Here is a 25784-nt window from a genome sequence, read left to right as displayed (position 1 = left end):
TTGGTAAACATGAGAAACCCTTTGTGTAATAGACTATTAGGTCAGACATTGCTGTCCTGTGAAGGTCTCTAAGCTTTGATAGAAAACGTTAGTGAATAAACAGCCTCATGAAAACCAAGGAACACAGCAGACAGGTCAGTGATAGAGTTGTGGGGAAGTTTAAAGCAGGGTTTGGTTCTAAAATTTTCCAGGCTTTGAGCAAACCACATGGCACTTTTTCAGATCATTTTCCAAAAACGGACTCAAAGAAGCATCCCCTCTTAATAACTCTGGGGGAGCTGCAGACATTTACAATTCAGGTGGGACAATTAATCTGTTGAAATGATAACTTTCGGGTCATGAATGTCGAAAATTTTACTTCCATGGCAGAGAGGCAAGAAGAAATGCTAAAAGAAAAGAATACAAAGTGCCATTCACTGTTTGCCATAAACCATGTAGAAAATACAGCAAACGTGTGAAAGAAGCTGCTTGAGACCAACTTTGTATATACATATATATGCTGAATGTTTTGTGGAAAACTAACACTTAGACATCACCTTAAAATACACCATCCCCCAGGATGGGTGGTGGCAGCATTCATTTGTGGGTATGCTGTTTCTCAGCTGGTTAGTGTTTATGAGAACATGGATTAAACTACACAGATGGAAAAAAACAAAACAAAAAACTTTAGAGTCTGCAAAAGACTTGAGAGGAGTGGAGATTCACATTATACCGTGACTATCGCCCTAAGCACAGTCAGTGCAAAACTAGAATGGTTTAGATGAAAGCATATTCATCTGTTAGAATGGTCCAGTCACAAAGTCCAGACCTAAATCCAGTTGGCATTGGTTGGGAACTGAAAAATGCTCTCATGGCATTGGAAGCAAAGTATCTTAAGCCAGCAATATGTTGACACGGTCATGTGTTATTTTTTTTTTCTTTTCATTAACTATTTTGTGTTGATCTATATTAAAATTGAGCAAAAAATAATAATAATAAACAAAAAAAACAAAAACAATACAAACCGTTTGTAGATGTAACAAGACAAAATGTGAAAAGGTTAAATTGTGATGAATATTCATGGGAGGAGCTGCGCCAGAGGATAACAGTGCAGCTAAATCACACTCATATTTTCCTCTATCAATTCCTGTAAAACTTGAAATAACTTTGTTAGTTTTTAGCTTTTATCACTACATCAGCAGTGTTTATTAAACAAAATTATCCATCTGAAACTAGACAATTATCAGCCGTAGCTTACAGCTCGTATTGAACAAAAGCAACGCAGAAACAATAACTCCAGAGCTGAGGATTGTGTTATTTATTTTGCCCTTTTTAAACATGCGGTTCGCAGTTGGAGCAGGCCTTTTAGACGTCTTTTCCAGTCGTTTCTGTTTATCTCTGCTGACTTCAACTGTTTACAGATGGATGACGAGGCCTCGCTGTTGCCACGAAAACTTCAAGCAGCTCTGGAGCAAGCGCTTGAGCAAAGGAATGAGATCATCAACCAGGACTCTGACAGTGAGTCAGATGAAGGTGAGTAAGTGACGGGTCACCATCTAACAGGCAGATGTTCTCCTGGTTAATTGGAGCAACAGGCTGGTCTGTACTCAGTTTGACTGTCTCGGAAACTCGCTGGGAGATGACATCTTTTCTTCAGACTTTCTCACGCGGTTTGTCATAGAGGCTTGACGTAGAGATGGGATTTTGAAGGTAGTGGAGGTGAAGTGTGCAGGATGAGCTGCCAAGTTAGGATTATGTCACACATTGACGATTAAACTCGTATTGAGTTCTCTAGTTTTGACAAAGTCCCAAGCTACACACATTTCTTCCTTCATAAATTGTTAAAACTTTGAAGCCTGAAATCTCCTGGTTTGTGTTTTACTCTGCAGGTATATAATTATTCTTAGTAATCAATTCTGGATTCATTGCAAGCTCGGTTCAACAATTGTTGGAAATTTCTCAATAATCCAAGTGTCTTGGTTGATTACAAGTACACAGCTGCTGCTGAATATTTTAAAGTAATCATTTCTCTTGAAATCTCCATGTTTCCCTCAACCAGATTTGTTTTTATTTATGCGAGATCAACCTAAATTTCCTTCTCACACCTACAAACAAGTTTTTAAAAGCACAATCTTTAAAGAGAAACCTATAACAGAGTATTTAGTCCAACTACTATTTAACACCGATGTACAATTTCTATAACTTGTGTCAAATTAAATCAACACTTGAAGAAGTACACTCTGTCTGAATTAGTAAATACAGCTAGAGCAAAATGGGGAAAGCAATACTGATAAATCTTCTTTGTCAGAGCATCACATTGCCAACCGCTACGTTGGTGTTTTAATGTCCTACAGAAAAGTCAAGACCTGTCGCAGTGAAGGTATTATGACTGTTTCGTAACTTTACAAGCTTCGGGATGCCTTTCTGCAAGGTTACGTAACATCTGCTGCATGTCAGTCACAGTCAGTTGACTTTTCTCTGCAGTTCAAAGACGCTTGCTTATGTAACTTATATCCCTTTTAGGCAGACAACAAAGTTTCATTGGTCAAGTAACTATTAAGGGTTGCTAGGGACTGAGATCTTTAGCTCTAAAAAACAGTTATTTTAAAATGAAGCTCAAGCTCTTTCAGAGTCTACTCAGACTCTTCAGTTGCTTTAGATCTTCCCTTTTCACTCAACGTCCAGGGAACTTACCATGTTTCTTTGTGTTTTCCTGATATATGTAGAATATAACTCATTGAACAGCCTGGTGTCAGAGGCCTTCATCCGCTTCTTCCTGGAGACGATGGGACATTACTCCCTGTTTATCACTCAGAACGAACGTGGCGAGCGTGTTTTCCAAAGAGAGGCTTTTCGCAAGTCTGTGGCGTCCAAGAGCATCCGTCGCTTCCTGGGAGTCTTCATGGAGTCGCAGATGTTTGCTGGGTTCATTCAGGACCGGGAGCTAAGGAAAACACGGGCTAAAGGTGGGTTGCTGTCAAGTTCATGGAGCTGAGCACTTTTTTTCTTATTTCCTCTCTTGAACTTCCAGCAGTCCCTGGACCTCAGTAAGCATTGTACTGATACTGCCCTCTTGTGGAGGAATGTTTTTACCTACACGTAAAAACGTGAATTCGCTTCACTGAATTCTTCCTGGCAAACAAAGAGGTTGTAGCTTCCTGGAAGGTGTTGATGAGCCGTAACTTTTTTGTTTGTTTGTTTGGATTTCTGCTGTTAAAATGCCAGGGCTGTTTGAGCAGCGAGTGGATCAGTATCTGGAAGAGCTACCAGACACAGAGCAGAGCGGAGTCAACAAGTTCCTCAAAGGCCTTGGTGAGTTTTGCTTCAGACGTTCTGGACAAGACAAGTCTCAGATTTCAGGAGCCTGAAAGAAGCAACCTATCTGAGAAAAATATGTTAAAATTCACCAGAGAACACATTGACTTAGCTAGAGAGAAGTAGCACAAGAATTTATGGACTAATGAAAGGAAGGTGGTTCTGTTTCGGTCAAGATATCATAGACAGTTTGTCAAACAATTCCCAAATGCTGAATTCAACCCACAGCACACTGCAAAGCATGGCGGATGAGCCACCGTATGTCAATTGAGTCAGTGTTTCTCAATGGAATCAGGCCTAGGTGATGCATACCTGTGATCATATATGAGTTTAATTTCATAAAAAAGTATTTGATGAGGTCAAATGTCTTTGTGGTTATGAATGAATGCTCTTAAAATTGGTGTTTCAACAAGATTGTGACCACACACACCAGTAAGCAAGCATACAGTTTCTGACGACAAACTAAGAAATGTGGAATTGGGAAAAAAAAATATTCAGATAGTTTTGTTTCTTTGAACAATATAATATTTGTTCCTCATTTCCTATTGATTGATAACAAATGTGATGTTTGTCTTCATGTTTTAATTATAATATAATGGAATATAATGTCAGGTTTTCCCAATGCATTTGCAATATGTAATAATACCAAAAATATCTGTTAAGAGTACATGTGTGTACTAAACCTTTTTGTTCAGTACACACATGTACCTAATAAATCCAGCGTCTTTTTATAATAGAACAAATGCAGAGAGTTAATGTGTGGAACTAAGGGTGCAAAGCAATGTTTGGTTGGGCAGCTTTAAGAAGCGACACCAAACAGAGAGGATTCCCAGTGATCACTAAGCTCTGCTGTTAGTTATAAAAACAACTCCAAAGTGATTTAAATGTTTTATTCTCAAATATGGACAGTTACATTCATAAAAGGTTTCAACTTTAACATTCAATGTTTTCAAATAGTTGTATTGCTGTAAAATCTGCAGTATCTATTTGTTGTTGCTTACTTATGATATGCTTCGTTTAAATCTTAACCCAATTTTACTTTCCACTTTTTAAAGCTTTAGAACATAAAATCAAAATAATTTCAGAAATTGAAAAAGACGATTTGTTTACTACTGAATGAAGGAATTTTTTTTTTCTTAATATAAGCGTACTGAAAACCTGCCCGACTTTAAAACCTGAGTACCTACAGAACTGTGATTTTGCGTGACGCTCCACTACTAATCTGTATGTATGGAAATTAAACCTGTTAAAAAACTTAAGCTTAACTCACTTTTTAAACTTGCTGCTATTATTTGAGCACATCAGATTTTTTTCTTAGATTCTGCTCTACATGCTGTTAGTCATTTCTTTTGTTAAAAATAAACTTTTGCTTATTTTTTTTTTTTCTTACAAACATTTTTTTTTGCAACTCTGAACCTCCTAAATCTGTATTATTAGTGGAGAGTTTCAATTTAGATCTCCAAAGCTATGTTAGTTTTGAAAATGCATTTTAATTCATTTTATCTTTTTTCCCCCCCCCCTCCCAGGAAATAAAATGAAGTTTCTCCACAAAAAGAACTGAAGACCGGCACGTCTCGTCTCTGCTTCAAGATGATTCTCAGACATTTTGTACCCTTTTTTTTTATTATTAAAAAAGTAAATATATGTACATAATATTTCACTGTAAGCTGTGATACTCTTCAGTGTATGTTTATAGTTCCTATATGAGACAGCGATAGCAGGACGGTACACAGCGACTGAGTCGTAGAGTAACCACTGAGATCCGGGTGTGCATGTGAGGAGCGTTATCAGAGTGAGTGTGTGTTACTTGATACGGATGTAGATGTACAGTTCATGTGTTCTAACGCGTCATCGTTTTTGCATCATTATTTGGCCTCTGTTTAAGGAGTGTATTCGAAAACTGTACATGCATCAAGATAATGAAGACAGATTATTTTAACAGTCTTGTGCATCTTGTTATTAAATATAGTCATCCAAGTGCTTTAAATATATGAATGTGTCTTGAGCATTTCTTTGCTTGTCTATCTCACAAATTTTCATAATAACATAAGGGACATCTCAATGACATGCATTGTTTAAAGGTTCGCATTAGGAGGAGCTCGCAGGATCCCAAAAGGCGCCACAGTCGAGCACCAGCCACCACATGCAGCCGCTAACCTAATTATGTCTCTGCACATCAGTCCGGCTGCTGTCACTGCTGTGCTGTTATTAGTTCCCCTCACTGAGAGGCTGTCTGTGGGTGCCAGGTGCCATGTTACTGCCCCTCTGTCTGTGTCCTTTACCAGTAAGGAGCAATCTGATGTTTTGAATTAGGCTCCAGAACCACAAAAGCCACTTGAAGGAGTGTTTGAAGACAAAAGGTAAAGGCACACAACATTACGAGTTTTTTTTTTTTTTTTCTCAGATAGTCCTTGAATTTATGTGAAGTGCTAGTTTAGTTCCGCTAGTTTTAGTTTGTATGCATTTCATGTTTAAATAAGAGGACTTGAAACACAATTAACATTTTTTTCAAACAAATTAAACTTTTATGGGGTTTCCTGTCATATATGGCCTTACAAACCAACCATTCATGAATATCAAAATGTTATTCTTTTACAAAATTAAAATACAAAACAGTGGATAAAGTGAACTGTAAAAATAAAATGTCTCAAACTTACCTACTTAAATCCAGTTTTTTGTTTCATTAACATTTTGTCTCCTGCAGCTAATATGTGATTAAATATCCTTATGTTGAATTATCTTTCTGCAAGTTATTGCAGTACTAATAACATTCTGGGAAAGGGATATAGGACATTTCTAAAGCATATTAAGCTGTCACCTCCTTAATATAAAAGATTGAATATACAGAAAATGTTTAAAAGGCTATTCTAAGTGGTGGATTTTACTTAATTTCCTTTTTGGTTGAAAAATCTTGGCATTTGTCAGATAGAAAAAATACAACCTGATTCATAAGTTGAAAAGTTCCATTATATTTTTATATTAATATATAGACCAGCCATTTCCCCACCGCTGTCGTGCCCTTATAACGAAAGCGACCATAAAAAGCCATGTGAAGTTTTCACAGAGAAACAAAGTCTTGTTGCCAGGTGCCACGGCACACTTTCAGCTTTGAGAAACGTCAGAAGTATTGCAACGAGAAAATCTCACGATTAACTGCGAGACTTTGAATCTCCAAAAATTTTGTCCGGACCAAAGAGCGACATCCGATCAAGGGGGGATGGCCACCCGGAGATGCTCGGGTCAAGGTAAAAACTAAACCCCTGATTTGTCCCGACTTTTAGAATGCTGCACAATAAATAGGACGATCGTCGGTCTGACGGGAGGCTGAGTTTTGTCGGCGGGCAGTCTCGTTTGTTCTGGACCGAAAACATCACTCTGACAGCCTCAGACGCGCAGATTCACTCCTGTTTAGGCTGGGAGGATGTTTTGCAGGCGCACAAGTGCAAATGAGCGTTGACGGAGACGGCGCTGTTTATGCACGGAGTTTTTTTTTTTTGTTGTTGTTTTGCGGACTGAGCCGCCGTGTTCTGGATGGCACCACGATGCCATGATAGGGGCGTAATCTCCTGCGCACTTTCTAAAAAATAATATCACGCTCAGTGATGCGCTGGAGGTGAGGCTGCTGATGCAGAGGCAGGCTGAGGATGCGGGGGTAGACACACTGCATGCGATCTGCATGCCTGTCAGGCTTCTTGTTTTTAATCGAAGGCGCTCTAATAAAGCGCTGTCAGGGTGACACATCCACGAGGAGACGGAACAGGTTGCCAAATGTGTATCATGACAGGAACATGACTGGAAACCCCAAATTCCCAAAGCTTTGCGGAGTGAATAACATCTCACAGAACTACAACGATGTATTCATTTCTCAACATAAAATATGCACACAAATTGGAGGGATGATATAAAATGCTTTTTGGCTGTTTTTTGGCGTCTCTTACTAATCCAAAAATCTAATAGCTTTACATGAAAAGTCATTTTCATCGTGCTTGGATGCATTTTTTTTTTATCATGTGTTTAAAATGAATCCAGATGCCAATGTGGTGATAAAGCAACCTTGATCATGGAACAAGTTGGGGTACCAAGAAGAGTCTATTTTTATATCCCAAATGTACACAAAACCTGTAGTTTCTGCGTTTTTTTTCTTTTTATGAGGCATGAAAGGTTTAATATTAAAATCCTGACCAGTGTTTGTTAATTATTTTTATTTCCTAATTTATATAAAGATCATCCTCGGATTATCTTCAGTGCCACAGTGACGTCAACATTAAATCTATTTTGAATCCCCTAAGAACACTTAAATTAGCTCCAGTATTTTTATTTATTTATTTTTTGCATTGTGTTATGAAGGTGTGCAAATGGAAATGAGAGCATGATCTCAGTTTATTCACATCTGAGTGACAGACCGCAGCAACAGGTGGGGCTGGGGGAGCTTGGTACAAGAGAAAACTGAACTATCTTGCTTATTATTAGACCAACTTTTAGCTGCAACCATGATTTTTTTTTAAACAGGACTTGGTGTGGTCTGAAGGTACAGAAAACTCACTGAGGGCAAGTGAGTTTTAGAGAGTCACTGATCAGGCATTTCCTTTTGATTTCCACTCAGTTTTTGTTGAAATCTGATTTATTTATTCTGACTAGGACCAATTTAGATTTTTACTAGTGCTTCTTTCTAAGGACTGTATCAACTAAGGAATGCCATTAATGCATGAAAGGATATGTCCCTAATCTTTATCTGATTTATAGTATTTGTGTATAAATACATCAGAGTACATATTGTTTGTTGATGATCTTATAGAAAGAAAAACTGGCAGGAATTATATTTTAACAAATTTAACGAAAAGTGAAGAGATAAAAGAAAACCATTTTCCGCTTATGGACATCATCCATTTCTGATTTCTAGCTGATTGATCCGTCCATCTCTGCTGGATGTAACATTTGGTTGTTGTCAGACTTAAAAACTTATTTCTTTCCTAGCCAAAGGTCACCTTAGTCGCGTCCTTGCCTGTAGCGATGGATGTGCACTCAGCTGCAACAAAAGATCCAGTTGCAAAATTCATTAAGCCTCATTTTAATCCTTTATGATAATAATGATATAACTTAATGATGCTTTTCCATAACCCAGAGGTATTTTTCTTGGCCTGGTGAAAACTAAACACAGTAATATTTCTGAAGCATTTCATTGTCAGTTCTCCTTTTGTTTTCTAACAACCCAATTCTAAGAACTTGTCAATACTATTTTATAAGAAACTGATGCTTCCTCTTTTTCTGTAAATGTCTTTGCCAGCTACAAAGCAAATTAGTTGAGGAAAAAAAATATTAAGACTGTGCTGAAGGTTCTGTCTTAATACCTTAATGCTATTTCCTGCGCGACCTTATCACCTTTGTGTTAATAGATGTTACAAAGAAGTAGCATGCAAGGGACAGATTGCTTTTCTGGTTTCTATTATTGTACCGTCTCTTGAGATGACGTGCATATATCTGGTGCCTGCTTAGCAGATCGCAAAGCGCAGGGCAGGTTTCAGCGTGAAAGATAAATGCTGTGAAGGCGCCGAGAAGGAGCTTGCCTGGGTTAAACGCGATACAGAGCGGAGCAGGGTGAGCTGCAACACACTAATTGTGCTTAAAATTGGGTCTTTTGGTGCACAGTGGGGAATGGGATTTCTCCAAGCTCCCCACTGAAACATCCAAGGATAAGAAAGTTGTCAGATTTGTAGGTCAGGCTGCTGAGGGTTGTCATTAGGCAGACCCGCTCTTGAGGTCCGCGTGGCTATATTTGATGTTGGTTGTCGAGTTTTAATTGTTCTCACCCTTACAGCCTGCTTCCCTTTTTCAACTGTCACATCATCAAATAGCATTCAGAGTAGGGTTTTTATAAATATCCCCGTTTTGAATCTGCATTTCACTCTGAGTCAACACAAACTTTTTCTTTCACCCCTCAAAAGCATGTTCAGTTTATTCAATGTGCAGGGTGATGCTAAATCTTAATTGATTTTTACAATGTTGGAGGGAGCTGCATGAGTGTATCTTAGTCCCAGCTGGGGCTTATCCAGGCTTGACCCGGTTTCGGTGTTCTGCATCGGTGTAGTTCCTCTGGGACACGTCCCCTCCTCATCGCGATGAAGGTGGGAGAAGGCCACTGCTCACCCACGCTGACCCGGCAGAGCTCGGGGCGAACGTCACCTCCTGGAAGAACCTGCACCGTGTTACAAATTCTCCCCTCTGCCTCATTGTAGGTCACTTGGTCTTTCTCCTTCCTCCATTTTGGAAATGGCTTCCGGGTATATTATGTCCTACAAAAAAAATAATTATGTTATCTCCCTAATTCCCAATTATTATGCACAGGCTTATTTAAGAAAAAGGATTAGGCTTCCCCCCCTGTCTTTTTCGGCATCAGCAGCAGCAGCAGCAGAACTGAAAGAATCTGAACGTGACACTCGTCTGCTCCTCTGCAGAAAGGGGTCCTACACTTGGATGAACTGGGGGAGGAGAGAGCGCTGCGAGGCTGTCATGTAAGCTGTCTCCTCTGGGGGCCTCCTCTCGGTTCGCGGCTGCTTCCTGCCTCAGGTAGAAGCCTCAGTGGCAGCAGTGTTTCTGCTGCCGGGAGCTTCAGGGCTGCTCTCTCTCTTCTCTCTGTTCCCTCCAGCTGAGCAGGCAAAACATCCTCTGCTCCAAGCACGAAAATGGAGAAGGTAAGAGACGTGTCTCTGGCATTGATTCCTTTAAATATTGAACTTTTTGTTCTTTTCTGACACGGCAGAAGCTTGTTTTAGTTTGTGCAGCAGTTTCTGAATTTGCACTTGGGGGGGTTGGGGGGGGTTTGGGGGGTATTTTCTGTGTAAAGCTGAGGCATTGACGGGGTTTTTCTTTGCTCTTTTCTCACCTCACAAGTCGTTGCAGATGTTAGAAAAACTCCTGACATCTGTTTGGTTGAGATTAGATGCAGTTCAAATGCTGATTTTCATTTCAAATCTGCAGTTTTTGACTGTTTCCAAAGGGAAATATCATTTCTCAAATAAAGGATACTTGAGATTAACATGAGCTTTGAATATTTTAAAAGTGAGACACTTGAAATCCATTCTTTATTTTAGTATCTAACATCTGTAAAGGGTGTTACATTTAAAATTGAATCAGTATAATGATATTCTTGCACAGGTTTAGTTTTTTAAATGCAAAATCAAATCAAATCGTTGAAGTTCAATTTAACGGTCAGCAGCACGGATATATTTTCTCATATTGCAGCCATGTGCTCTCATCACCCAGTTTTGGGTTTTACCAGGTCTAAAATAAATGTGTTTATTTTAGACCTGGTAGATTCTTTTTTTTCCCCCCTTTCTTTCAGATCTGCTCAGAGTGCACAGAGCCAACACTTGCACAGAGTCTCTGTACGCTGTGCAACAAGTGGCTGTGCTACCAGTGCACCGACGTGCACCAGCACCAGAGAGCCTCCTCCCAGTATGCTGATTCGTTCCAGCAGCAGCAGCAGCAGCAGCAGCAAAGGCCCAGTGCTGCACAGTGCCCTGACTTGCACCAAAGGAACTCCAGCACACTGCCTCCTACTGGACAAGGTGGATACTTGGTTGCTGTGCCCCTACATTTGCTGTTATTGTGCTCTGTTCGGTGTGTTTAATGTTTCAGCCTGAGCCTTTTGCACTGAATAATGTATGACGATGCCGACGGTTGCAGATCGTTCCTGGAGATCCGTGCACTTTGTTGTACCTATCTTTAACGCGTGGCCCAGATTCTGGAGGACTGGGATGATTTCATCTTTGCTAATTTTAGTGTCTCGCTATTTAAAGCCCGTTAAGTGTGCCCCAAGTGTGCCGCTTCGGTGCCAGCTTCATTTGCAGGTCGACATCTAATCATAACGAGCACGTCCTCTCGGCTTCTTAATTGTGACGAGAAAGTGTTTCTCTTTGGTTTGTGTATTTGTGAGAAAAGCCGTGTGAATGTGCTGACAGACAGGATGTGGTCAGTCAGATCAGGCTGATGCACCCGAGGTGATGCTCAGCTCTCTGCCACAGAGATCTGTGATGATCTGCAGGCTCAGGGGAGCAGGAGGAGGGTGGGGGGGGGGGGGGGGGGGGGGGGTGGGTGGGTGGGGGGGGCTGGCCCGCAGAGAGCAGCAGGACTTTGTTTTTACTGCCTTTGAGTTATTATTAGGCACAGGTTCTGTGGGACAAACGTCAAACGTTTATTCGCTGGCTTGTTTACACGTGTGTCAGACGTATTCTGGCATATTTCATATTTGATGGAACTTCAAAGGCCCTGTGCCGACACTTTGTTTATTTACCTCCTCTGTCGCTCAGCACAAGACCTAGTTTAACCTCAACTTCCTTTAGCTTCAACTTATTTACCACATCAGTATTATTGTTTCTGTATCATAGTGCAGATGCAGCTTTAACATAACAAGCAGTTTTATCTTGATACAGATTAAGTTGATAGCTACTTCAGGGCCCAGCTGCAGCACCATGTAGCAGTTTGTTATATTGTCCATGTTGTTTTTAGACAAATGTGCTATTTAATATGAACAAAGTGCAACACATGGCATAATCGATTGCCTTTCTAACCCAAAGGAAATAATCTCAGTCTTTTTCTGCAGGAGCTTTACCTGACCTCAACATTTATTTTTCATGTATTTTCAAATGTTGATTTTAATAATTAAAAAAAAAAATCTATGCAAATCAACTTGCTTCTATGGGTTATATGTAAATACTCCCATTGATAATTCATGAATTTTGCTTTAGTTTAGCTATCCACAACTGAGCCTGATTAATGCTAAAAAAAAAAAATAGGAATCATATTAATATAACCTGTTTGACAGAGTAAAGTGCACAAGTAGGCAAGTGAGAGTCATTATTCTCAAATGAGAGAACATAGAACAATCAGAAACATTCCCACCATTGACCAGGACAAAATTACCCAAATAGGTCCAACCATGAATTCTGCTCTGTAGTAAAATATGAAGGAGTATCTCTGACCACCAGTTTCTGACCATCAAGCTCAAACTCTGTTGGGTTACACAGCAGGAAAAATGATCCAAAGAACACCAGGAAGTCCAGCTCTGAATGGCACAAAACAAAATGTTTTTGAGAGGCCCAGTCAAAGTCCGAACTTAGATCCAATCAAGGTGAAGTCGTACATGCTCAGAAATGTTCAATCTGACGCCGTTAAAGCAATTATGCAAAAAAGAGCATTCCTCAACAGCAATGTTAAGGAGACATTGTCAGCTATCTTAAACACTTGATGGCAGTTTTTGCAACAGAGGGTAGAAGAACCAGCTGTAGATTTAGGGTGCAATTAATTTTCCTGATAGGGCCAAGTTCATTTGAATTGCCTTTTGTTTTTTAGACATTAATCAGTAAAACAACAATTAGAAATCAGTTTTCTGCATTTACATAGATTGACTATGATATTAAAGTATTTTTGATGACTGAAACAGGGGTGTCTAAGGTAGCCTGCAGGGAGTTTGAGGAATGATTGCCCTCAGTTAAATCCTGCCAGCAGTGGTGTGTGATGTAGATAATTTCAAGCTTTACTGTGTAATCTCGCTGTTTTGTAAGCAGTAGTTTAAAGAACAGATTAGCTGCCCGCAACAAAACAGGAAGTTAGGGATTCCAATCTGCTGTTACTTTGAGAAATGCGTTTTTTTTTTTTTCTTTCAATTTGGTGTTTGTCTTACAAATGTAATAGCAGCTTATGGGATTCAGGACATCATGAAAGGATTTTGGAACTAAAAAGACGTAATGAAATAAATATAAAAACTTAGGCAGAGTATTCATTTTGACTGAGTTAAAGTTGGGGATTAGAATAAACGCTCTGTTAGTTATTATGGGATGAATAATGTTCAGTCTGGACCTGCATTCCTGCATGATGTCTGAATGAGCAAAAGTAAAACAGCATCTGGAAAGAAATCTAAAGTGAATAACTGTGTGCATAAACCACACAGCATGGGCAGACATGCTGAGCAAAACTATCCGCAGGACAGCTTGAGGGCAGAGGTTAGTATCAGCGTTTATTGTGGTTGTGTGCAAGAATAATGTTTTAGTTTTAGTTAAGAGTTCACCAGCAGCTAACAGCTAACAATGCACCGATGATCTGAAACGATTTCCTCCTCATATCACCAGACTGGAAACAGGAAAAGATAACAAAGCCGTTGCCACCTACATTTTAAACCAAATTATTTGTTGTTTGATTCGTCGTTTTTAATCTGTAAAACTGTCTCGGTTTCACTTCCATCTGCAAGCAAGAACCAAAACATATCTAAGGCCCGTTGCTCTTTGTTCCAGACACTCAGTTTTAGCAATTTAGTTGCACATCTCTTTAGATTTTTTTAAAATAAAATGTGGTGCTTTTATTTTCTCTCTAATTGTGATAATCATAGATTGCAACCCACGTTGTCGCGTTTCTGACAGTTTAAAAGAAAATGTATAAATTCTTGCTTCCTACAATGATTCAGGTGATGTCTCTGCAGGCCTTCAGCTTCTGTTAACTATCAGCCAGGACTGTAATGATGAGGATGGTGGTGTGCTTTTGACATCTTCATCAATAAGTGAGCGTCTGTCTCCATTCTGAGGCGTTCTCTTGCTGCCAGGGCTTCTGGCAGCAGAAATGCTTCACACAGCTTAATTCATCAGCCTATTCCCCATCCTATGGCCATAAAGGGATTTTTCTAAACAAAATATGAGATTTTCTGGATCTTAATTTAACCTCAGACGAATTTAGTGTTAACCTCTGCACATTTATGCCTTTTTCAAGTCGACACCACTTTGACACAATGAATGTTTTTCTCGTTCTAATGAATTTCTAAGCAGCTTTTACAAAGATGCAGCGTGCTGAGCTGCTCTGTCTCTAGCTGTGTTGTGCTTGTTGACCGTTTCTGATTCTGATGTGTCCTCCCTGTCCCCTCCCTCTCCGTGCATTTCAGGCCCCGGCTCGTATCCTTGCTCCCTCCTCATGTGCCACACTCACCGACAGGAGCCCTTGGAACTTTTTTGTGAGTCATGTGACCTTTTGTGCTGCAGCAGCTGTCACCTGTCCTCCCACAAAAACCACAGGTTAGTCCTCAACCATGTAGCACAAGGGCACTGCAGAGAGAGAGAGAGAGAGAGAGAGAGAGGAGGGGGACGCAAAGGGGGCTAACCACAGGTTAAACACTTCCTCTGAGCTGAAGTGCTCGTTAACTGCCCTGTCATTTTTATCTCAGTGTATCTGCATACGCTACCCTTGGCGTTCGGACGCTCATTAGCTATTCATACCTGTTTGTTTTCTGTGACATTAAAGTGCATTTTCTATCTCCAAGGTCACATGCATAATAAGCCGTCCTCGGGGAAAATGCATGAAATTCTGGTTTTATTTTGGCCCCGCTGAGGAATAAATTAGAGAACCTTCTGTGTGCTGTGTGCATGTGATTAGGGTGGTGCAGATTGGCAAGGCTCTGCAGGATCAGCAGTGGCTGTTCGAAAACCTGATGGTGCAAGTGGAAGAGAGGCGGTCTTCAGTGGAAAACAGCGCAAAACAAATAGAAGACAGGTTAGTTTCAACCCACACGGCTTTAATTAGCAGACAATCAAAGGGCATGAATATTGCTGTAATAACAAATGAAATATTGCTTGAAATGTTAATTTTTTTTGGTGCATTTTAAAAGTAATGAAACCCCTATTTCCGTCTCTGTCTGTGCAGACTGCATGGAGTGAAGATCGCACACAGGAAGGCAGAGAACCAGATTAAAATGGCAAAGATGATTATGATGAACGAGCTTAACAAACGAGCCAACCTATTAATAGAGCAACTGGAGGTAATTACTTTCTCTTTCTTTCCCTCTTATCGTTCAGATAGCTGTGAGTGTTCATGCAGAGAATCCATAGCAGCCTTGATTTAATCAGCCCCCAAAACAGATCCAACAGGAGCCCATTAGAGCCCGCCGGTGTTCCCAAAACCGACGTCTCGGGCCGGTAACAGCAAAAGCATCTGTTGATTACAGACCACGGTGCCGGCACAACAAAGCTATCTTCCAGTAAATACTCATAACTTTTCCTTTTATTTTGTTTGCGCAGAAGATTTCGGAGGAGTTCCAGCAGCGTCTGGAGGACCAGCTGCAGGGGGCAATAGAGATCTGCGGCCAGCTGGACCACATTCAGAAGTTCATCACCTGGGCCACAACCCATCACTGCAGAGGCCCCGTGCTCTTCAGCAGGGCTCTGGTGAGACAATAAGCAGATGTCCAGAGTCCCACTGTAACACACACACACGCACGCACGCACGCACGCACGCACCCACGCACGCACGCACGCACGCACACACGTGAAATGCTAAAGTTTGCAAACAAAACAACGAGAAAGGGAAGAAGAAACTCCTCTGCCACGTCTTTATGCCTGTGACAGTAATGGCAGATCACCCTGTGGGAACATTTGTAGTTCACAGTGTCCTTTGAGTGTACGAAGAGTCTGCGTGACATTAAGCTGAAGGAAAGTTGACTAAGTTCAGCTCAAGTCCAGAACCTCCAAATAGCATGTGTTAGCTGGAGTAAAAAGTCTGAAGGATGCAGACGTTACCATTAATCTGGCATGTCTGAAAATAGACCAGATGCTGTATATTCACATTGAAAATATCACAATATTAACAATAAATACGTTGGACCTGTCCACGAGGTTTCCTGCCTCTTATTCAGTGACTTCTGGAGACATACACCAGCTCCCCCCTACAAGATTAAGCGGGTGTAAACAATGGATGGGTGGATGAAATAAACAAGATCGCTGACTCATCTATGCGTGTGATGAATCTATGCATGCATGCATGAGTTCCGCTTTTGAACTAAATTACTAAAATAAATAAACTTTTAATCATCTTCAAAGAAGCATGTGTATGTTCAGATGTTTTTGTAGAAATCATGTTTGTCTTTCAGATTTCTCTCCAGATGCAGCAGCTGCTGGAGTCGTCTCTCCACACAGACTCCTGGAGTCCTGTCAAGCTCAAGTTTAACTGGGATGCCAGTTACTGGACAAAGCAGATTTCCTCTTTCGGTAAACCCTGCTGTATAAAGGCGGTGAAGAATCTGCACTAAAATGTTAAAGCTTTTTCAAGAAAGATATAATTTAATATCGAAATAACCTGTTTTTTTTTGTTTGTTTGTTTTTTCAGGTCAGCTAATTGTCGATGGAGGAAATTGTGCTTATCCTTCAGGATTGGCCTGTTCCAGTATTTTGAGGCCCCAACCCGTCGCCTGCTTGGCTCTGCCCGCCATGTTTCACCGAGGCCGAGAGCCAGGCTGTGGCTACCAGACCTGCTGTGAGCCTCAGATATGTTGCCTGCATGGCATGCCCCCTCAGCAGGAGCTGGCCACTCTGGACAAAAGCCAGATGGAGAGCACTCTGTTTAACTCCAGCTGTGCTCAGCCCGCTCACTTCCCTGCTTCACTGCACCAGAGTCAGCAGCTTCAGAGGTTTTGGGAGACGGAGAGCTCCCTTCAGTGCCCTCCTCCTACATCTCCTCTCCCAGCACCCATCCAGCTCGGCTGCAGCCAAGGATCCGCATCCCAAGATGCTCAGCCTTTAACATACGTCTCCTGTCACCAGCGTCAGAGGGAAATCGCTCCAGACAGCCAGACTCACCTCAGTGCCGACCGTGGTGGTCTGGGTCAGTGTAAGGCGAAGTTGTCTACGAGCCCGGCTCTGCAGCAAGAGGTCAGCCACAATGTGAGGGACAAAGATGAGGAGAGGTGTAGAGGGGAGACCCGTGGACAGTCGGCAGAAGATGAAAGCAGAGAGCTGGATGAGGATCTGGAGGCAGGCAGAGGGGAGCAGGGTCTGGTCCAGCTTCAGGCGTGTTTAGCTGCTGACCAGCAGAGGACCAGACCAGCTCTCAACCTCAGAATGGATAGAAATGGCAAGGTGAGAGACTTTATTGTATTAGGCCTTACATGCAAGAATTTACAATAATACAAATATATGCACTTGCTTTACAGTGTATGAACTACACAGCAGCTTAAGCAAATTAAGAGTAAAGTGACTATAAGGGTTAGCACAGTTGTTTAAATGTAACTATTTGGAGTCAGAAAGTTACACAAAGGTAATTGGTAACCACAAGCATCATTGCAATTAAAAAGTGCAGAATTATTGTGAATTTAAAGAAAACGGGTACACAGTTTTCAAACTTTTTTTTTTTTATGTATCAAAGTCCTTCCACTTCACAGTTTTGCAGTAGTTTGTGTTGATCTATGACATACAATCCAAAAATAATAAGGGGATGTTTTTGGGTGTCTTACAAATGAGGAAATGTTCAAGAGATTAGGGGATTTTTTCAAAGCACCATGACAACCAGCAAGCCAGCTCTTTCATAGCCCAATAAATAGGTAAGGGGGAAATGAGCTCATCCAGTGCTGCATCTTACAGCACCACTAGCAATATTTCAGACCAGTAACTGTAAAATCGGTTCCAAAAGTTTTAGTTTTCATTAAATTAACTGACTTAGTAGCACTAACATGTGCAGTTTCAACTTAATTCAATAAATTTAAATGTACTGTAATTACTCAAGCAGCACTGAAAACACATTTCTTTAATTAGAATGTGCAAAAATCTACTTATAAAAACACTGTTATTTATAACAGTCAGGCAGAATGGAGAGGTCATGAAAACGAACAAACAACTCGCTCTTGCTGCGTTGTCCAGAATCTCTATATGTGTGGCTGTTTAACTGGAAAGTACAGGAAAGGAATGACAATAATTTATATACTGAACCAACATCCACTTAAAGTGAAGCAGCTAATAACAATCTGCAAAGCATCATGGGAACAGAGACAGTGGAGAAGAGTGGCAGGAAATGGTAGTTGAGATGATCTCTGGAAAACTGCATCCAAACTGGAATTGGGATTTCGACAATGAAAATAGAAAATAATGAGTTTTCACAGAATTAATTAGGTTTAAAATATTTTTCAAATTATAAATGTACATTACAAAAAAATAACAAACCCAGTGGAAATGTGCTGCTCTGAAAATATTAAAACATATTTGAAAGTTGGCACATTCTTGATGACCTGACTGCATGGAACTCTGAAGTCTACTTTTTTTTTTTATCTTAAACACATTAAAACCAATTTTTGTGACAAAGCAAACATTTGTTTCAAGAAGTGAAAAAAATCTGCATTAACCTTGTCCACTTCCTGCCACTGGTGGTGCAATGCATTCTGGGATATCTAGCTGGCCAATCCCTTCTGTCATACAATGTCCCCTTCCACATACTTCAAATTAACCAAATCAATTTTTAAAATGTTTTTTCCTCAAAGGGCTCTCAACTTGTTTAAATTGAGTGCTAATTATAAGTACTTGAAAAAGTAATTTAAATCTATTTACTTTGTTCAGTACATTAAATTCAATATTTTAGCTTCACAATACACCCATAGGTCTGAAGTCAGGTCATATCCACTCATCTTTTTTTTAAATTTTTTTATTAAACTTAAATTCAATCTTACATTTTACAGCCCACATGTTAAATACGTCCTAAAATATTTACCTATTTCTGGTTGGAAATGACTTCATAAGGTATAGGTGCATATGCTTTCAAGTTTGTGAAGATATCAAAGCAAAGTGAGTGGCGGGACTTTTTTGTGTGTTTGTGCTCGTCTGTCTTCTCATTTTTGTTTCACACGTGGTTCTGGCTAGGCGACACAAGCTCAAAATAAATCCATTTGGGCTCAGTCTCAGATCACAACATGGTAAGCCACACAAAGCCGTTTAGACACACTTTTCGAAAGTCACCACTGATCGGTCAAGTCGAGCCCATTTCCTGTAAGAGCAGAGTTGTGCAGCGGTTATGCAGACAACCAAAGAAACAATAAAGCACAATAAAGAAAGCATTGCTATCAATAGTTAAAGGCAGCAAGACAATTTGTTAAATACTGAAAAAAGTTTAAATGAAGTTGTGATGAGTATGAGGCAGCTTTCAGCTTCAGATATGAGTAGTTTATGACCAAAGCTCTCACTTTAAACCAGAGGACTTGTGAAAGTTGACAGCTTGCTTATTAACAGATGGCACACCATAAAGCTGCTCTTGCTTTTCATGAAGAAATGATGAGAAAACAAAGAGCCGCTCTGACAATTAAAATAACGCATTCCTAAAATTGCAGTAGTGCACTCATCACCATCAAGCTCACGCTTAATGCCAGAAGTGTTAGCAGCCGCATAATCACCTCTCTCTTTGAGATAGATGGTTATGAGCACAAAGACACGTGTTATTTTTACGTTTTTCGACTCACTGCATCTGAAAATGATATAAAACCACTTGGGCTCACTCATTTATGTACTTAACCTATCAGTAATGAGCCACTGTGGGAATAGTGGGAGCTGCCAGTTTGATTTTAGCCCCGGTTTGTACAAAGATGAATTCCTGCTTCCCCAGCTTCCAAAGAGAGGGATTAGAGTTTTTTTTTTCCCTCCACAGTCTAAATCCTGCATCCTGCTCCCAGGGGGTGGAGATCAGGTAAGTGTTTTAATCGCGTGATACTTGGGAGCGTGTGCTCAGTTTAAGTCTGGCCTGAATATGTATGATGGTGTACTAAAAAAAAAAAGGGAAAAAAAAAAACTGGTGCTAAACGATTCGCCGGCTTTCCTCCTCGCACTTTCCGAGACACAGCTGAGGGGTTTAAGGAAAATCTGTGCATTTGTTAAACTGAAATGTAAGACAGAGGGGTAATAAGTGCTCAGCAGGTCTAGTTTAATCAAAGAGCAGCACTAAACCTGCTGCTGAATTTGCATTTGATAATTGGTGTGGCAGCCAAACCTTTCATTCCCTGTATTATAACACTAATTCATGCAGCGTGTTTGTAAAGACCGAGTTTTTTTTTTGCCCCCCCCCCCCCCCTCCCACCAAATAGATTTTCAGCTGTGTTTTATTCATTTGTGCACAACACACATCCCACTCCTTTCCCTTTCAGCTGCTAATGGTGTGAACAGGTGCATCTCTGTTTTTGATGTAACTTGAAATTCTATTCTCTCACTGTTTCCAGCAGAGGTCCACGTCCCTGGAGGTGTCTGCCAGAGCCCACGAGCGCGCATCTGATGTGCAGAGCAGCAGGCTCAGCCCCAGCTTGGTGTGTACGATGAGGAAGCGTCGCTCCCGGAGCATCCCGTCAGAGCTGGTGGCCCCGCCCTCCAGCCCTTACACTGAAAGGTCTGCTGCAGGACGCACAAACAGCCAGGAGGCAGGAGCTGCGAAGAAGGTGACTCCTGTATGAGGATCTTTCAGTGTCTGCTTTAACTTTTGCAGAGAAGCAGTCCTCCTGCACAGTTACTCAGCAATGCATGAATCATTAACATAGAGCAAGCTTAGTTTCCCACCATCACACCTCAATATGTATAGACTGTTATGTGTATTCTATCAAGGAATCAGTCTTCCCTTTTTAATATAATAGGCAACAGATATTATAACAGCAAACATGCACAGCACAAGAAGTGACTGCATGACAAATGTGCAGAGAGCCTGCTAATCTTTCTGTGCAAGACCTATTCGGCCTGAGATTATGAAACTCAGTTCTGTGGTCTGGTGAGTAATGTGATCTGCAGTCCACACTAACCTAAAGTTAGACCTAAAGTTAGTGAGAAAGATGAGAGAATTGTTAAACAAGAGTCTCAATTCATGTTAAGACAGCAAAAAAAAAAAAAAAAAATCGTATTTCATTTTTTTTCAGTCAAAACTGCACACAGAAAGTGCATAAGATCGTTTATATTGTTTAGCTACAAATGACCTCTACTGAAAGAAGGATGAATTTGACATCCTTCAATTTGACACTCATAAAGTGTCCCATGTGGACACTTTATGAGTGTCCACATTGGATTTATAACTCTAATAATGTAAGTAATTATTTAAAAATGGTGTACAACATTGATCAGTAGGAAATAACTTAGTTGTTATTAATTTATTAAGGTCTGAGTTTATATCTTGAGGGAAGGTGAGAGTTGAAGTGTGAGAGGTTAACTCCAGATCAATTTCTATTTTTGTTGCTTCTAAAACAAGTAACTTCTGGAAAGATGTTGAAGCTACTGTTGAGGTTCATATTTATATGTTGCAAAGAGGGTACTTACTTGGCATTTTTTTTTTTTTTTTACTTTTTAAAAAAAAAAATATTCTACTTTAGTGTACAGATTTTTCACACTTTCTTTTGCTTACTTATAAGGTATGGCCAGATTTTTCCAGTGATTTAGTTTTATTTTGAGTCAGATCTAGCATCACTCCGCTTGGTTAAGCAATAGCACTGTACAAGATTAATTTGAGCTTTGAATCAGAACTGTATCAAGAAGAAATAAATGATCTGCTGACATCAACTCGTCTCACAGCTACAGACTGCTGCAAACAAACTGCTGATGCTTCGTTCTTGTTTCGCTTCTCCTGCTAAAACATGCTTCATCTCGCATACGTGCTGAAAGCATGGCCTATTATGAGCCTGAGCAAACAGGATATGTAAAGCTGTCTGCAATACAGGAGCAAACGTGGGACCTCTGGTCAGATTTCTGGTTGTTATTCTGTTTTTGCAGCATCTGCAATTTCGACTTCAGTTAAAATGTTTGCCTCTGAATGAAGCTGGTACTAAGTGTACTAAAATGGTGAGAGCACAATAAACGACTCGGCTTAGACTGCAGAGCGCATCGTCTGCTGGAGGCAGCGACGTATTGTAGGAAGCTCTTGGTTGACAGCTGTGGTGTGTGTGTCGTGTTTGAAACATTTTACTTAGTGAGTGTACTGTAACTTTATCGCATCTAGGTTTAGGAATCAAAACTTAACTAAGTTCTATTGGCCTAAAAATGACAGAAAAAAACAAAACAAAACAAAACTTAGATGTTATTGACTGGGTCCTGAACTTTAACTACCACATAAAGTATATAAATAAGTATGTCTACTGTCACGTTCGAAACATTGCCAGATTAAAACGGTTCTTATTAAAACATAATACAGAAAAAACTAGAATGGCATCCAGAATGATGCTTCTAGTTTTCCATCAGGAAAACATATTCTATCACCCCAGTCCTTAAATGACTGCATGAGCGGCTGCTTTAATTCTTAGTTTTCCTGGAAAACACTGTGAATTATTTTATGCATGGTGTATTAATCCAGCTGACTTAGAATCTATTGTGATGTGACTTAGATTTAGAAAGCAGGTTTTCAGTCAGAGAAGCTTGTAACTCATTGTAAAAACCTCCTTGTTTCGTTTTCAGTATGACATGATAGAGCTAAAACAAAGGAGAGCTTCAGATGGAGGACTTTGTGTCGTCAACGAAACCGACTCAATCCAATCCAAAGGATTGTCTCCTTCACCTCCCTATAAGACAGAACCAGGTGCTGAATTTACTTCTGTTACTTTCATGGAGTTTAAATGAATTATTTAATTTGTAAAAACTGAATGCCGTCTACTCTCTTCAGATCACCCAACTGCTTTTGTGTATGAAGAGGTTGAATACAGAGCCAAGGAGAAGCACAGACTGCAACGAAACAGCATCACCAAGTGAGTAGTGTCTTCCGTCAAAAATGACTTCAGATTTCCAGCACAATTTCATGACAACAAAGTTTTGCTTTTTTTTTTTGTTTTTTTTAATCATCCATCCTCTGCTCCCCTGTGAAGTAATGGAGAAGCTCTGAAAGACTCGGGGAGATCCAGGGTTCCAGTGGTTTGCTTAGAGCGCCTCAAAATCCTCGTGTCTCAGCTGCCGCCACACGGACGAAGACAAAGTGACCCTCTGCCTGCCAGCGAGACAGAGAAGAGCGAAGGCCTCGCCCAGCACAGCACATGGCACACAGTAATGCAACACGTACGACAAACATTTTTTTCATCCCAAACAGACGGCTACAAATTCATATTTTTAAAATCGTATCAGAATAAAACTTCCGATCACAAATGTTTGCATGACTTTTGTGATATTCGCAGCACAAAGAGTGAGGTTTCGCATTGAATGCAAAAAAAAAAAAAAAAAGTTAGCTTACTTTTCGTCTGGGGGGGGGGCGATAATTTTTATTTTTTTTTTCTGTTTATGGCAATGATTTGAATCTAAAGAACAATGTGCAGCTTAAAACATCAAATCAGAGAAGTAAAATGTATTGGTGTCATCTGTGTCTGAACAATTTACCGCTTTGACTTTTGGAGTTTGTTAATGCGTTCATATTAACCTCACAAGTAATGAACACAAGTCTAAGTATGACTGAAGGTATTTGCATCACAGATTGAGAGATTGCAGTTACTTAAGAATTATCCCAATACCAATAATTTACCAAACTAATCCAAACCTATTGATATATGTACTATTGTTAGACTTAGGTTCTAGATTAGATTAAAAACAGATATTTTCAGTTTTGAACCAGATGAGGTTTTGTTGTTTTTCGTGGTTTTCAAGCTGTTTTTGCAAACAAAGCCATAGAGCTTCTGGTAACTGCTGCTCTGTCGTTGTTGTAATTGCTTTATTCATGCTTTACTTGTTCAGGTGTTATACAATGAGCTATTGTATAACACCTGAGCTATAAAAGCTACATGTGAGCTTTGGAAAATTCTAATAAAGCCTTTCTTTTTTAACAACAGGGGACAGCCAGGGGGTCAGACACCAGAAGGACCACCCGCTCACTCACAGAGCGATCCACTCGCAGTCCGTCTGCCGCCTACGCTGACACCTGTGACTTTAGCAGGAGACTCAGCTCCCACACAGCTTCCACACAGCTTCCTACTGACTCCAAATACGTGCCAGAAAGTTACTTTGATTTGGACACCGACTCTGATCCCAGGTCAGTTTCGGAGGATGTCACCTGTTATCCGACTGACCCAGGTCCGCCGCTAAACTCTGATGGATCGCTGGATTCTGATCCAAATGCAGTATCGTCTTCCGAGGCTGAGTTTGAACTTGCTGCTGCAAGGCAGTCAGCAGGTTCAGGTGAGGTGAGACAGAATGTGGATTCAGAACCGAGCCTTGAGTACGAGGCGGAGCCAGACACGGATGCAGGAGCGGGATCAGAGGACGGTCGGGGGTTGGATGCTGATACAGAATCGGGGGATCCCGAAACCGAGTCTGACACCCAGCCTGAATATGATCCCAGCTTTCAGGCTGAAACCGACTCCGACGCTGTATCCGGTCAGCCTCCAGACTTTCAGGGCTCCGGGGAGTCCGATCTCGACTTGGAGTCTGAACCCGAACCGACAACTGACGACCCGCAGCCGCTGCGCTCTGACCTGGAGGAGGAGCCGCAGATTGGCCATGGTCCGAGGCAGCTTTTGATCGCAAACCATGTAGCTCAGAGGGACGAAGAGGACATTCACACAGAGCAGGACGTGGATGAGATGGAGAGTGAGGACTTCTGCGCAGTCTGCCTGATTGGAGGGGAGCTGCTGTGCTGTGACCGCTGTCCAAAGGTCTTCCACTTATCATGCCATGTGCCGCCTCTTCTGAGCTTCCCCACGTAAGCTGCTTCTGTGTGCACTCAACAGCTCTCAAGTCCTCTTTCATTTTTTTTTTGTATTTTGTAGCAGACCTGAGGTAATATTAACCTGTGCTTTACCGTGTTCAGAGGAGACTGGGTGTGCAGCGTCTGCAGAGATGTTTTACAGCCTGAAGTTGAATATGACTGTGAGAATGAGAGATCATCTGCAGCGAACACTGCGCACGGACTCTCTGCCTGCGATCAGAGAGTACGATTTTCTCCCAGCTACACGATTCAGATCAATAATTCACAGTTTCTGTCTTGTTTATGGATTTTTTTTCTCTTTTAATGTCTAACATATTTAATGTTTTGTTTGCCTGCAGAAATGTGAGCGACTGGCTCTTCTGATTCTCAGCAACATCTTGAGTGCTCCTTTCCACGAGCCCGTCAGTCCACTTGTAAGTGATCATCATGTTCCTACAAACCCAGTTACAATGAAGCACATGTTATTCGTCTTTCATCATAGTTGTAGGCACACGGATATGCCCTCAGGAGGTTACATCGGGGCTCCGGATGCACAGACACGCTTTGATTCCAGCTGTTTTTGATTCTTGGAGGTCCCCTCCCTCCCCTCCACCCCTCATGGATTTCTTTTTTACAAAAACAAAACAGAACCAGGGACATTAAATGGAGCTGTGCTAGTTTTGCTTTCTTTTTATTCTTACCAACCCCCTGCTTCCTGTGCTAAATATTAGGAGGGATGATTTGCTTTACATTTTGGCAAGTATGTTTCAATAGACTGAAGCAGATTTTTAACACAATACGACAGATCTCAATACAAGTCAAAAAGTTGTTTCGTTTTTGAGTTTACCCCAGAGGTGCTCAAAAGTTTTGTCATGTGGGCCAACTTTGTCAAGTTGGAAGTATGAGTGTCATTAAAGTCTGTTTTTTTTTTTTTTTTTTTTTTTTTTTTTTTTTAAAATCACAAAAAAAAAATTTAATTTTTTTTTATTTTTTTTCCCCTTTTCTTTTAAATAAGCTAAAAATGCAACGATTTCATAAAATGGACAAACTGATTGTTTAATGGCTGACATTTCTATTGATCAGAA

At 40.7% G+C, this 25784-nt stretch overlaps 2 protein-coding genes across 6 annotated transcripts in view; both read left to right on the top strand.

Moving 5' to 3' along the window:
- The window catches only part of dennd2b (DENN domain containing 2B), a 40957-nt gene extending 35672 nt beyond the window's left edge, over positions 1-5285 (top strand). The window contains exons 16-19 of the mRNA XM_015020255.1: positions 1401-1512; positions 2706-2945; positions 3205-3291; positions 4821-5285. Of these exons, the coding sequence (XP_014875741.1) occupies positions 1401-1512; positions 2706-2945; positions 3205-3291; positions 4821-4855 (474 nt within the window). The 3' untranslated portion in view covers positions 4856-5285. The remainder of the gene's footprint in view (positions 1-1400; positions 1513-2705; positions 2946-3204; positions 3292-4820) is intronic.
- A 1146-nt stretch (positions 5286-6431) lies between these two features.
- The window catches only part of trim66 (tripartite motif containing 66), a 24718-nt gene continuing 5365 nt past the window's right edge, over positions 6432-25784 (top strand). Inside the window, exons 1-18 of one of the 5 annotated variants that reach the window (XM_015020251.1) lie at positions 6432-6539; positions 9747-9803; positions 9938-9983; positions 10634-10859; positions 14219-14348; positions 14707-14823; positions 14974-15088; positions 15348-15494; positions 16196-16313; positions 16432-17180; positions 19726-19764; positions 20291-20503; positions 22494-22614; positions 22699-22780; positions 22898-23084; positions 23846-24714; positions 24823-24943; positions 25059-25133. In XM_015020251.1, coding sequence (XP_014875737.1) covers positions 9975-9983; positions 10634-10859; positions 14219-14348; positions 14707-14823; positions 14974-15088; positions 15348-15494; positions 16196-16313; positions 16432-17180; positions 19726-19764; positions 20291-20503; positions 22494-22614; positions 22699-22780; positions 22898-23084; positions 23846-24714; positions 24823-24943; positions 25059-25133 — 3318 coding nt within the window. In that variant the 5' untranslated portion in view covers positions 6432-6539; positions 9747-9803; positions 9938-9974. Of the gene's footprint in view, positions 6540-9746; positions 9984-10633; positions 10860-14218; positions 14349-14706; positions 14824-14973; positions 15089-15347; positions 15495-16195; positions 16314-16431; positions 17181-19725; positions 19765-20290; positions 20504-22493; positions 22615-22698; positions 22781-22897; positions 23085-23845; positions 24715-24822; positions 24944-25058; positions 25134-25784 lie in introns of all 5 variants that reach the window. The other 4 variants (XM_015020252.1, XM_015020249.1, XM_015020254.1 and 1 more) reach the window with 4 other exon arrangements.

The sequence above is a fragment of the Poecilia latipinna genome, unplaced genomic scaffold, assembly GCF_001443285.1.
Source record: "Poecilia latipinna isolate Pla-1442-1.1 unplaced genomic scaffold, P_latipinna-1.0 Scaffold2556, whole genome shotgun sequence".
NCBI lineage: Eukaryota > Metazoa > Chordata > Actinopteri > Cyprinodontiformes > Poeciliidae > Poecilia > Poecilia latipinna.
This window is presented reverse-complemented; position numbering and strand designations above follow the sequence as displayed.